The sequence below is a fragment of the Rhizophagus irregularis genome, chromosome 12, assembly GCF_026210795.1.
Source record: "Rhizophagus irregularis chromosome 12, complete sequence".
Classification (NCBI taxonomy): Eukaryota; Fungi; Glomeromycota; class Glomeromycetes; order Glomerales; family Glomeraceae; genus Rhizophagus; species Rhizophagus irregularis.
In genome coordinates, this window is record NC_089440.1 from 2427137 (window position 1) to 2439235 (window position 12099).

Below are 12099 nucleotides of genomic sequence, written 5' to 3' on the forward strand. Positions count from 1 at the left end.
TTTCAACATCCAATTTTATATCGTAAACATGGATATCTTGCCAGAAATCGACTTAAGTGAGAACAGAATTACGAATAATACAATTGACAAACTAATCGAAACGCTTAAAACTACCAAGTTCAAGGTTAACCTTATTATACAAATTAAGATATATTTTAAATATAAATCTAAAGTTTTTATTTGAATTAGAAATTGAACCTCGAGAGTGTCTTCACTAAAAATAACAAACAAGAAACCTTTGAAATTTTGAGAAAAATATGCGAAGTAATTAAAGAAAGCACAAATTTGGAAGAACTGATAATTAGTAAAAATGCACTAGGAAAAAGCGGTGCAAAGGCGTTAAAAGTTTTTTTAACTAATAATGTTAATTTAAAGCACTTGATAATCGATGACGCGGGGTTAAGCGAAAGAGGTACAGTTATATTAGAATCGTTATTGAATTTGAGAAGGAAAACTTCTTATTTAGAAACATTTTCAATAAAAGAAAATGTTTTAGGAAAACAGTGTTCCAAACTGCTTTCTATGGTTCTACATAAACATAAAATTACACTAACAAAAGTAATTTTGGCTCGAAACAGCTTTTATAACTCAGATCTTTGTCGAATAATACATCAGCAAGTTTTAAACAAGCGTATAAAGTGTTGAAAAACGCCATGTGTTGCTCAACGCCAAAAAACGTAGGGAAACGAACCCTTTGTCAATCAACGCCACCTAAAAATGTTGAAAAATGCGTAAAACAACACCAATTTAAATGTAAAACAACATACAGTAAAACAACGATAGTTTAAAAACGTGTATACAATGTATAAAAACGCGTATATTGATATTAAAAATGCGTAAAGCAATGATTTTATTGTATATTATTAATATATATATTATATAAAATATGTAAATTTATTTATGATAAAATACGTATCAATTCAAATACATTATTTAATGTAAATTCCTCTTGTTATAATTGGATTGCCGCGGATTTTTAAGCGATCAACGTACTAAATTTCCGTTGACATAGCGCCCTGGTGACACAACCATAACAAGGTGGGAATGTGATTTGTACAACTGAATCACTTGATTGATCTTTCTACAAACTGAAACGCGATAATTATATTAATATTATTAACTGAATGATATTGCTAAATTGCAATTGATACATAATATAATGCATACTAGAATAATACATATAGATTAGAAGACAAAAAATGACAACAACGAATAATATCAAATTATAAAAGTCACGTGAACTTTTATTGCTCTTCTTCTAAATCAGCAACTTCTAAATCAGCTGCTTGATTATCGTCCGTCGTATGCTCATCATAAACATCATCAACACGATTATCAACTCCAATGATTTCATCATCATCGTCAATAGGTGTTATAGGTGTTTTGGGCGAAGACTCACATTCACATTCTTCAGAATCCTAAATAAAGAAATACAATATTACTAGTAATTTAATTTAAAACATTACATACAATTCAGTTAGTAAAGATTACCACGTCTGTATCTGTTATATTTCCGGTCCATGAATTGACAATGTCTGCATCGATTTTTGACGAAAGGTGTTCCTCGTCAAATATAACTTCTAATACCGACTGAACCCAAATGGCGTTTTCATTTGTACGCTCTTTATCAGATGCAAAAACCGATTTAATTATTAACGAAATATAAGTATCAGACGACGGATCATCTGAGTCGCTCGGTTTGTATAAATCTTCATGGACCTGTTGAACGTTTTTACTTGCTTTCCATGTTCGCATCTGTTGTTTGCTGAAATTATCTTTGAATGGCATTATTCTATTAATACCGAAAGTACTCCACAAACTTTCTTTCAATTTTCTAATGTAGTAACCTTTTTTAACGCGATTTGCAGCAAGTAACTATATTTAATAAAATAAACAAGTTGTTATAAATTTGGCAATTAATGACTAATATATAATACAAATACTACTTACTTGTGAATGCATTCTATCATCCCACAAATAATCGAACGAAACTCCTTTTCCGGACAACTTCATGAGTATTTTGGCGGATGTTTCATCATTTTCTAATTTTTCTTTAAGGCGATTTTTCATTTGTCGGTCGGTTACTCGTCGATGCTCATGAAATAATTCATAAGAAAGATCTTTAATCGCATCCTTAATACATACAAATTGTTATATTTAGTAAATAATATAAAGAAATACATAACTTTAAACCATATATTTACGTGATAAAATTCATCTGAGTTTTTGTCTTTCTTTTTCGTTTTACCCTTTTTTTTAACCTCAACTTCAGTTTCAACGTTGCGATGAGAATCTAATACCGACATTATATTTGAAATCTGGTCTTTTTGTTCGTTTAACATAGCTTCAAACCTTTCTTGATTATTAATAATCGTGTTGAGTTTTGATGCTGTTTTTTGATTAATTTGTATTAATTTGGCAAATTCACCAGAACTAACTGCTATAAATTATCGTTAATAAGAATAATAAGAACCAATTTGATAATTTATTAACAAAACAACAATGAACAAACAGTATATATCGTATCTAACCTTGATCCGTTACTTTAGATGATGATGTTGTCACATTATTATTTGATGGCGATTCTTTACTAATCACTGCCTTAACGCTGGATGATGATGATTTACTGACCAGGATGCTTCTTTTGCTTACCAGATGCTGCTTTGCCGAGACGCTGTTTTACTTTACACCAGATGCTGCTTTACCAGACGCTGCTTTACCACCAGATGCTGCTTTATCAGACGCTGCTTTACCACCAGATGCTGCTTTATCAGATGCTGCTTTACCACCAGATGCTGCTTTATCAGATGCTGCTTTACCGCCAGATGCTGCTTTATCAGATGCTGCTTTACCACCAGATGCTGCTTTATCAGATATCGTTGTTTTAATAGAGGAAGGAGGAGAGAAGGAAGGAGGAGAAATTACCACCGAAGGGATATAAGAGGATATTGTTGATGATTCATTTATTGCCTGATGAAAACAATAAAATGTATTTAATAAACTAATAATGAATAATATAAACAATGACAAAATTGATAACTGATATTACTTGAGAAGATCCTTTGGTAGTTTTATTGGTACCAATAATAATCTCATCAATATCTCTATCACGAAACAAATCTAACCTTGCAATTTTCGTCTTTTTTGGAGTCTCTATTTGTGAAGCGTCTGAAATTGTTTGATGATTGGCTTCGGTATCTGTTAATTATAATGTATTTTTAGATATTCGTTCACACAAGTTCAAAAAAAAACTAAAATAAAACCTTTCAAATTATTTTGTTTGTTGATCTAAAAGATATTAATTATATAAGTATATTTATACAATCATAATAATTTACAACCAAATATATATAATAATTTAAAGTTAAAATAATTACTTCTATATTCATACTCGTTGACGATCTAGTAGATCTAGTAGACCTAGTACTAGATCTAGTAGTAGGTTTTGGGCGTTTTAAATTATTAAAATCTAAAGAGCGTTTGCCGCTGGTTTTATTATTATTATTTTTGTTGTCGTCGTTATCCATTGATAAAAAGATGACTGACAAGAGAGAATTAATTGATTATTAGAATGTGAGAATGAGAAAAAAAAAATATTAGAATGTGAGAAAAAAAAGCAATCATTTTTTAACTCTTATGTGTAATGATCTACTTGATTTACCTATACGTAAGTATACTCAAGTATACTAATGATTAGTATACTTACTTAGTGTCCAGTGTAACTTGTAACAAACATAATTAATGTAATTACTTAACTAGATGTTACTTTAAGACTAAATTGCGGCGCAATGTCACGTGTTGCAACGACAAATCTGATTCATTTCTTTACTTTGAATTTCAACGCCCACATCGCAAAAAAGTATTAGTCATGTCACGTGTTGCAACGACAAATCTGATTCATTTCTTCACTTCGAATTTCAACGCCCACATTGCAAAAAAGTATTAGTCGTTGTTTATCACATTGTTAATCGTTGTTCATCCTTACGAAATCATGTGATGTTTCAAATTGAATTTCTGCTGATGAAGTAGACGTGATGAGTAACTATGGACAGCTAGAAATGAAAGCGTTTAACGATGAACAGAACAACTAGTAGTAGAGGTGAGCAATAAATAGAAAGAAGAGATTAAATCTGAAGAAGAGAGAAAATTTTAACAGGAAATTGTAAATATCGAGGATGTAAATTTTAATAAGTGAAATTTCCAACAAAATATAATTACCTTCATCCAACGCTCGGTTTTGCTTTTGGACGTTCCAGTTTACTGTATTAATTAATCCTTTATTTTATTCGTCGTAAAAGTACTAATAATAATAATTATGCGTTAATTTCTATGATGTTTGTTGTGTTTGTTGACACCTTAAATGTGAATATTTTCATCAGTATCATTACGCAGTTAACTGATGGTATCATTTGATATCCTCACCTAAATATTTAAACGACACGATGATTGATTAATTTAATGTATGTATTTCTTGATTGATCGTAATCAGTAACACTAACTGTTAACATTGTGTAAACCGTGCAATACGTCAAGCAATACTGTATTGTTAAGTATTGTTAATATTATTGAGGCACATAGTCAATTTATTGTTAAACAAGTTAATATAATAAATCAACATGTAAAAAACCTTAATGTTTTTATATAAATTAACCTACTTTGCTAGCGTCAAATAAAAAACTTATTCACCATAAATCAACTTCAAAAAATGGCTATATACTCGTGTCCACATTGTGAAAGAGTCTTCAGTCGTCGTGCTTCTCTACGAAATCATGTGAAAACTCACGATGATATAATTGATAAAGTTCTTAGAGAAATTGCTGAAGAAGTAGAACATGAACAAGAGGAAGTGGATGACGACGAACGACTTGAGGAGGTGAGCTACGAAGAGGGAGAGGAAGAGAGAGGGAGTACTAATAATGATGAAGTACAAGAGGAGGTGAGCTACGAAGAAGAAAGTGAAGATAATGATGAAGTACTAGAGGATGTGAACTACGAAGAAGAAAGGGAAGATAATGATGAAGTACTAGAGGATGTGAACTACGAAGGGAAGGGGAAGACGAAGGGGAAGAAGAAGAGGAAGGGAGTGATAATGATGAACAACTAGAAAAGGTGAGCTATGAAGAGGAAGAGGAAGAGGAAGAGGAGGAAGAGAAAGAGGAGGTGAGAAATCAACGTTAAATGAAATTAAAATAATTTATACTTTTGTGTACGTCTATATATGTCTATATATAGAAAGCGATCGACATATTTATCAAGTATTTATTGTCTATTAACATCCATATATAGGAAGTGATTGACGAATCAAGAGACATTGAAATCGAATATTCGCTAATTGACGTTGAACCAATCCTAACCTTCGAATCTCTTGATATTAGAGTAACAAATATACCAGAATTTTCAAGCGAAGAGTTTGGAAATTTTATGGAGTTGCTTACTAAATGGAATTTGTCTGATGCATGTGGTAACGATATACTTAAATTTTCAAAAAAGATTTGCCGCGATAATGTAATTTTACCTACGTCGGTAAAAAAAGGTCGTCAATTGTTGGATCAAATTGTTGTACCACATATTTCTTTTAAAAAAGCGCCTATCATGACATATAAACAAGAAACGTATTATCTTCATTATCGTCCGATTTTTGACGTTATAAAGGAATTGTTGAGCAATAAGGATATATTTGCCCATTGTACTTTTAAATTTACACTATTAAATCATAACGGAGAAAGAATATATAACGAACAATATAATGGACAATGGTGGAAAAGAGTCCAAAAATCACTTCCTAATGGTGCAAATGTATTGTCAGTAATTTTATATTCGGATGCTACGACACGTGATCACTTAGGAAAGACCAGCGAACATCCCATTTATTTAACACTTGGTAATATAGTTAGTTGGCGCAGAAATAGGCCTGATGCCAAAATACTTTTGGGTTATCTGCCGATCCTAAAGGCAAAAGATATTTCACAAAAGAGGTCAAAGAGTTTTCGGTTAGCCAAGCGAGTCCTTTATCAATATGCTTTAAATATATTGACATGATCGTTACTTGACTATAATGGTGGATTTGATCTTCAAACAGATAATGGTATAAAGTGGTGTTTTCCATTTATTTCCGTAATGTTAGGAGATTTACCAGAAAATGCTGCGGTAACTTTAACATTTAACTCTGTTAATTGTCACCACCCTTGTCATAAATGTTTGGTGGAGCGTGAGAAGCTGAACAATGTGGAGTTAACAAACGATCAAATTATCTTAAAAACACCAGAAAATATGAGATGTCTTGTTGAACAAAATTCTGCACAACAATATTCTTTACACGATATGAAAAACATCTTTTGGAATTATCCGTACGTATCATGTGATTTTTAAAGAAAGTGTGTTTATTTTGCCAATTATTTTCTAATATATTTACTCGAAAATAAACGATAGTCAGTTAAATATTTATTTGTCAACAATACCTGACCGAATGCATCATCTCGACTTGGGATTGTTTAATTATCAAGTGACCTACACAAGGGTGTTGTTAAAAGAATTGTGTGGTCAAATAGCGGTTGACGAACTTGATAATCGTTTGGCTAAAATCCCACGATTTCCTGGCCTTAAGATATTCAAGAATGGCCTGGAAAATATTAAGCGGTTTACTGCCAATGAATTTCGGAATATGATGAAGGTATTTGTTTTCGTCATAGAAGGAATAGTCATAAACCACCACAAATCATTGATAAGTACATCCCGAGCCAAACGATCTGATGAAGCATTGGTTAACGTGTATTATTATTGGAATAAGATGTATTTATACAGCCGACGGGAGTATTTTAAGGAATCAGAGCTGGTGATTTTTGATGTATGATAGCGAGATAATATGATGATTAGTTTTTTATGAATATTGCAATTAACATGATTATATTTTATTTTGTTTAAAGAATCTAATCAAACAATGGGCAAAGAGCTTTATAAAACTATTTAAAGAATATTCTCTATCCGAACTTCAATTACCAAAGCTGCATAATTGGTGCTATCATATCATTAAGACAATTAGAGAATATGGAGCAATCAACGGGTTTACGATGGAAACGTATGAATTTTTACATAAAGAAGCCGTAAAAATACCCTATAGGTCTAGTAATAAGCGTGACCTAACAGATCAAATGATTAAATCGGTTGGTATTACAGCTAGTACGATATTCAATGCATTATCACAAATTAATATTGTTATATTATATATAGGTTTACCGAAAAGAGATAATTAAATACTTACTTCAGCGTACAAATGTTAATAGACGCAAACAAAAAACTCTAATGAATAGTTTGTTAGGCACATTTAATTTGCAAGATTTTGATGCGTTTTTCAATAATTACCGATCAAACAATAGCTTGGCCCGTGAAGCTCTAACGGCTCTAGAATATTTTCTGGAATCGTTAAACGAGTTTTTAGATTTATGTGAAGGGTTAACCGATAATGAAACTATTAATATTAGTTGGTATAGTTATGCTAATATTTCTTCAAGCGGGATTACATTAGAGCAAAAAGCTTGTATTATAACGAACCGTCATTTAGTGATGTGTCAATCAGCATGAGCGAGGAAGAGTCTGAAGATTATAATACAGCCGAAGGTGGTGCATGTTTTGGCAAGGTACAGAATTTTATTTAATATTGAACTACTAACGAATGATAATCCAAGCAATAACTTACTTATTTTATATTTAGGTTCTTATGTTGATTAACGTTAAAATTATTGAAAAAGATTTGTCGTTTGATCTTGCCCTTGTACAATGGTACGATTTTTGTAATTCAAGACAATTATACAAATATGATTGTCCTTGGTTGAAGATTATAAACACGTATAACTTTGTGCCTATTGAATCAATTATAGAATTGGTACAAGTAGTTCAACGTGCCGAACGACAAAATGAATATTTTGTTAATACATTTATGTTTTAATTTCGATAAATTGCGTAAAACAATAAATACAGTATATTATACTTGCAAGTATTTAGTTAGTAGAAATAATTAATATGTTGTTTAGTAAAGTTAAAATGATATGATAATTATAGTATAATTATACTTCGCGTTCACTGGCAGTGAAAAACGCGTATTAAGCTTACATTACATAAAACACGTGATGCAATAAAATTTTTTTTTTAATATTAATTATAATATATGTATATATATACTTAAATTAAATGGTACAATGGTTAGGTCGTGAGATTTGACGTATTAATAGTGTAATTGAGGTAATCGGTTCAGTTCCTAAGGTGAGCAAAATAAATATAATTTAATTAATATATTATATATATAGTTGTGTTAATATACAGTGCGTTGAACAACAATGCATAATGTGTTGAACTACACATTAGAGTTGAATGACGCGTATATTAACATTAAGCGTTGATATACTCCAGTATACGGGTGTTGATTAATATTGTAAAACGCGTTGAACAACTAGCTGGTGTTGATCAACGCGTATACTGGTGTGAATCAACGCTTTTCAAACTTGCTGATGTAGAGTCTTTAAGTTTGTGTAAGAAGTTACAAATTATTAATCTCGAAGATAATTTTTTCACTAAAAAAACATCGAAAATGCTTAGTCGATCTTTGGCTAACTGGCCGGATTTAAAACAACTAATAATTAATGATTGTTTGATATGTAAAAAAGGTGTTATATATATTTTAGAGGCATTATTAAAGGGTACCAATAAAAATATTGAATATCTGGGGTTTCAATATTGTAGTATTGATGAGAATGGGTTCTATACCTTGGCAAGTATAATTAAAAAAAGTCTAATGTTAAAAGTGGTGAAAATCAATGGGAATTATTCGATTAAAAAAAAATGTATGTCAAAGTTAAATTTGGTCTCTAAAAAAAATGGAACCTTGATAAATGGATTTGATGATTTAATTAACGAAGATGATGAGGAAGAAGAAAAGGAGGGAAAGGAAAAGGAGGGAAAGGAAAAGGAACTGGACGATAATGAGGTAGAGGAAATTCATAATGACATGAAAGGGAAAGGTCATGATGGAAAGGAGGGAAAGGAGGAGGAGGGGCTGGACGTAGAGGAAGAGGAAGGAGACTATGATGAAAAGGAGGGAAAGGAGGAGGAGGGGTTGGACGTAGAGAAAGAGGAAGGAGACTATGATGGAAAGGAGGAGTGACTGATGATGAAATCATGAGTTTTATAATAATAATAAGATAGTGCCGTAGTACAGTTGCGATTTTATCGTAAAATTAAAATATTTTGTATATATTGTGCCAGCTGGCAACTTAATAAACATCCCATGACTTTAAATTTTAGCTGAAAAGTTAATTGAACGAATAATTTACTTACATTAATTATTCTACGTAAAAATCATTCATAATTTTTTATTTATTTTTTTTTTACATTTTATAATATAAAATTATAAATTCAGTCTAATGTGATAAATCGGATACTATTATTAACCAAATTCATTGCTACACTTTTAACTCCAGTTTTTTTCAATTTGCCCAAAGAATAGAATAATGAATCTATAATAGGATCTCCAATCTTACTAATAGCCAATAAACTTTCTTTGTCTAAAGAAAAAAATATATATATATTACTTCAGATTCAAGTTCACAAGTTTTGCTTTCTGTTAATTATACAATACCCGGTTTAGTCACTTTTTTACATATCGAAGTATTGCCTAATATAATTTAAAATACCAAAAAGTAAATATTACTTTTGTTAATCAACAAAGTAGAAAAAAATACGAAATTTTACCGATTTTCACTCTTTTTTTATCATTTTTTAGGGTTGAGCCTTATATAGAAACAATAAACATAAATTTAGTATTATTGTTTGTTCTAATTATTAAGATTATAAGACATAATTTGAAACGTACAAAAATCTTCGTTAGTATTATTGGTATCCGATATTTCTAATATTTCTACTTGATCATCTATAAATAAGTAAAGAAGAATTTTACTTTTTGTAAACAACAAAAGAAACGATGAAAAAGAACTACCATCACTTTCCCTAACATGTTTTTTGTTTGAATTTCCTTCGATATCTTGTGATGCTTATAATATAAATATGAAAATTGGATTAATAACTTTATAATAATTATACATAACAAAATCTCAATATTACTGCTATACCGTGTTCGCCTATATATTAAATATAAAATCATAGTAATTTAAAACTAACCTTGACTATCATAATTTTCAGAAAGACTTTACCAACCGTGCTATTAAGATTAGAAAGATCGATATTTTTAAAGATAATCCAGAACTATTTGTCCTAATAATTCCTCCTAGTGTTACTGGTGGTGATGGTCCTCCTGGTTCTCCCGGTGTCATTGTTTCTGAAACTTTTAGTAATAATGCACTAATAAAAAACAAAATAAAAATAATGAAAATAATGAACTCTAACTTGGCATCGAAATCTATAATTATGAAATATTGATTCAAAAAAATTGATATAAAATTCGATTTATATTGCCACACATTTTATTTTTTGTTTTTTTTTGTTCTCATTTTTTACCTGCACAATTCTTGCATTTGTCTTTAGTTTTTGACATCTTTTTTCAAAAAATAATTCGTGTCTTTTAAAGAAAGAAAGAAATTTAGTTTATAAAATTAAATAATCTAATTACGTTATTTTATTTAATTTTTTGCCGATCGAAATATTTATGTACTCGATCAGAATATTTTAAGGACACATTATCACATACCAGGTCATTTGTGAAACCGATACGAATAGTATATAGTCCTTCCCGGAATATTTTAAAATATTACAATTTGAAACACTATTTTAAATATCCATTTGTACAATTTCAGTATATTTTAAGAATATTATATTAACATACCTAAATTACTGATAAATTACTTTTAAGGATATTTTCCATATCTAATCAGAATATTTTAAAATACCAGTCAATATTACATTTAAAAATTAAGTATATTTTTTGTATAATTTAAACTTATTTATTATTATAGAACACTATTTTAAATATACTGTTCGTACAAATTTCAGTATATTTTAAGAATATTATTACTATATAAGGATATTTTAACCATAAAACTAGTACAGTTTAAGGATGTAGACTTTTTATAGGGATGTACAAACAGCAGTAAAATTAAAACGTATTCAAGATAAAAATTATAATAAAGAGATTGCGTTAGTTTTATCAGTACTTACACGATAGGAATCACATCTTAGCTGCTTTCAGTCACTTCAAAAATCAAAAACTACTCTTGAACAAACATTAATGGATTCTAATATCTGTAAAAAAATAATAATACAATAGGAAATTTTATATTATCAGAAAATTTTTGGGATATGTTGAATACAATTATAAAATTTTTAGAGCCAATGGTTTTAGTGTTAAAATTGTTTAAATCAGACACATCTACTCTTTCAACTGTTTATTTTCACTTCAAAAAATTAATGCATCAAGTTAATGAAATCTTTTGTAATTTTTCTAACAATATTCAACAACTTGTTCAAAAACGGTGAAATTATACATACCATCCTGTTATGATGGCTACTTATATGTTAGATCCATATTTTTTAGAAGAAAGCAAAATTACTAATATAAAGATAACGGAATATAAAGAATTCACAGAATTCACAAGTAAAAGATTCAGTCAAGAGGAATCTGTGATTATATTTACAGAATTAGTAAAATTTTATCAAAAAAATTCGCCATATGATAATAAAATGATTTGGTTATTATCTACTAACCTTAGTCTGTCTGTATAGTGGCAATCTTGGTCAAATAGTAACATTCAACAACTAGCTATTAAGATTCTTTCAATTTCAACGTCATCTGCCACCACTAAAAGAAATTTTTCTATGTTTAGGTTTATTCATAATAAAATCTGTAATCAATTGCAAAATGAAAGTGTTAAGAAGTTGGTTTATATTTACAAAAATCTTCAGTTATACAAAAAAGGATTAAAAAGAAAATTAATACATAATCAGCGTAATGATAATAACAATAAATAATAATAATAATAATACTGGTAACGATAACAATAATGATGATGATGATAGGATATTCAGGTTAGAATTAAATATTACAGATTTAGCAACTGAATAATAAATAAATTTTGATAAATATAAAAATAAAAATAT

At 29.5% G+C, this 12099-nt stretch overlaps 5 protein-coding genes across 6 annotated transcripts; 3 read left to right on the forward strand and 2 right to left on the reverse strand.

Annotated features, from left to right (window-relative positions):
• Positions 1–28: 28 nt before the first annotated feature.
• On the forward strand, positions 29–645 carry OCT59_004069 (uncharacterized protein; the record flags this gene model as incomplete). Its single annotated transcript, XM_066148042.1, has 2 exons — positions 29–124; positions 190–645. The coding sequence occupies 2 exons, from the start codon at positions 29–31 to the stop codon at positions 643–645; spliced, it is 552 nt and encodes a 183-aa protein (XP_065996681.1).
• Positions 646–1244: 599 nt separating this feature from the next.
• OCT59_004070 (uncharacterized protein) lies at positions 1245–3527 on the reverse strand (the record flags this gene model as incomplete). Its single annotated transcript, XM_066148043.1, has 9 exons — positions 1245–1418; positions 1492–1875; positions 1951–2133; positions 2205–2437; positions 2532–2608; positions 2684–2970; positions 3050–3198; positions 3264–3288; positions 3378–3527. 9 exons carry the CDS (start codon positions 3525–3527, stop codon positions 1245–1247), a joined length of 1662 nt encoding a protein of 553 aa, XP_065996682.1.
• A 2590-nt stretch (positions 3528–6117) lies between these two features.
• Positions 6118–7942, forward strand: OCT59_004071 (uncharacterized protein; the record flags this gene model as incomplete). The annotated part of the gene is made up of 6 exons (XM_066148044.1): positions 6118–6347; positions 6430–6670; positions 6924–7160; positions 7228–7481; positions 7559–7634; positions 7709–7942. 6 exons carry the CDS (start codon positions 6118–6120, stop codon positions 7940–7942), a joined length of 1272 nt encoding a protein of 423 aa, XP_065996683.1.
• Positions 7943–8581: 639 nt separating this feature from the next.
• On the forward strand, positions 8582–9154 carry OCT59_004072 (uncharacterized protein; the record flags this gene model as incomplete). Its single annotated transcript, XM_066148045.1, has 1 exon — positions 8582–9154. The coding sequence occupies one exon, from the start codon at positions 8582–8584 to the stop codon at positions 9152–9154; it is 573 nt and encodes a 190-aa protein (XP_065996684.1).
• Positions 9155–9405: 251 nt separating this feature from the next.
• On the reverse strand, positions 9406–10540 carry OCT59_004073 (uncharacterized protein; the record flags this gene model as incomplete). 2 transcript variants are annotated; one of them, XM_066148047.1, is made up of 8 exons in its annotated part: positions 9406–9554; positions 9629–9664; positions 9742–9780; positions 9863–9919; positions 9986–10039; positions 10111–10127; positions 10204–10405; positions 10504–10540. In XM_066148047.1, the coding sequence occupies 8 exons, from the start codon at positions 10538–10540 to the stop codon at positions 9406–9408; spliced, it is 591 nt and encodes a 196-aa protein (XP_065996686.1). The 2 variants fall into 2 exon arrangements, with proteins under 2 accessions (XP_065996686.1, XP_065996685.1); XM_066148046.1 differs by having other exon boundaries at positions 10204–10347; positions 10504–10520.
• Positions 10541–12099: the final 1559 nt, after the last annotated feature.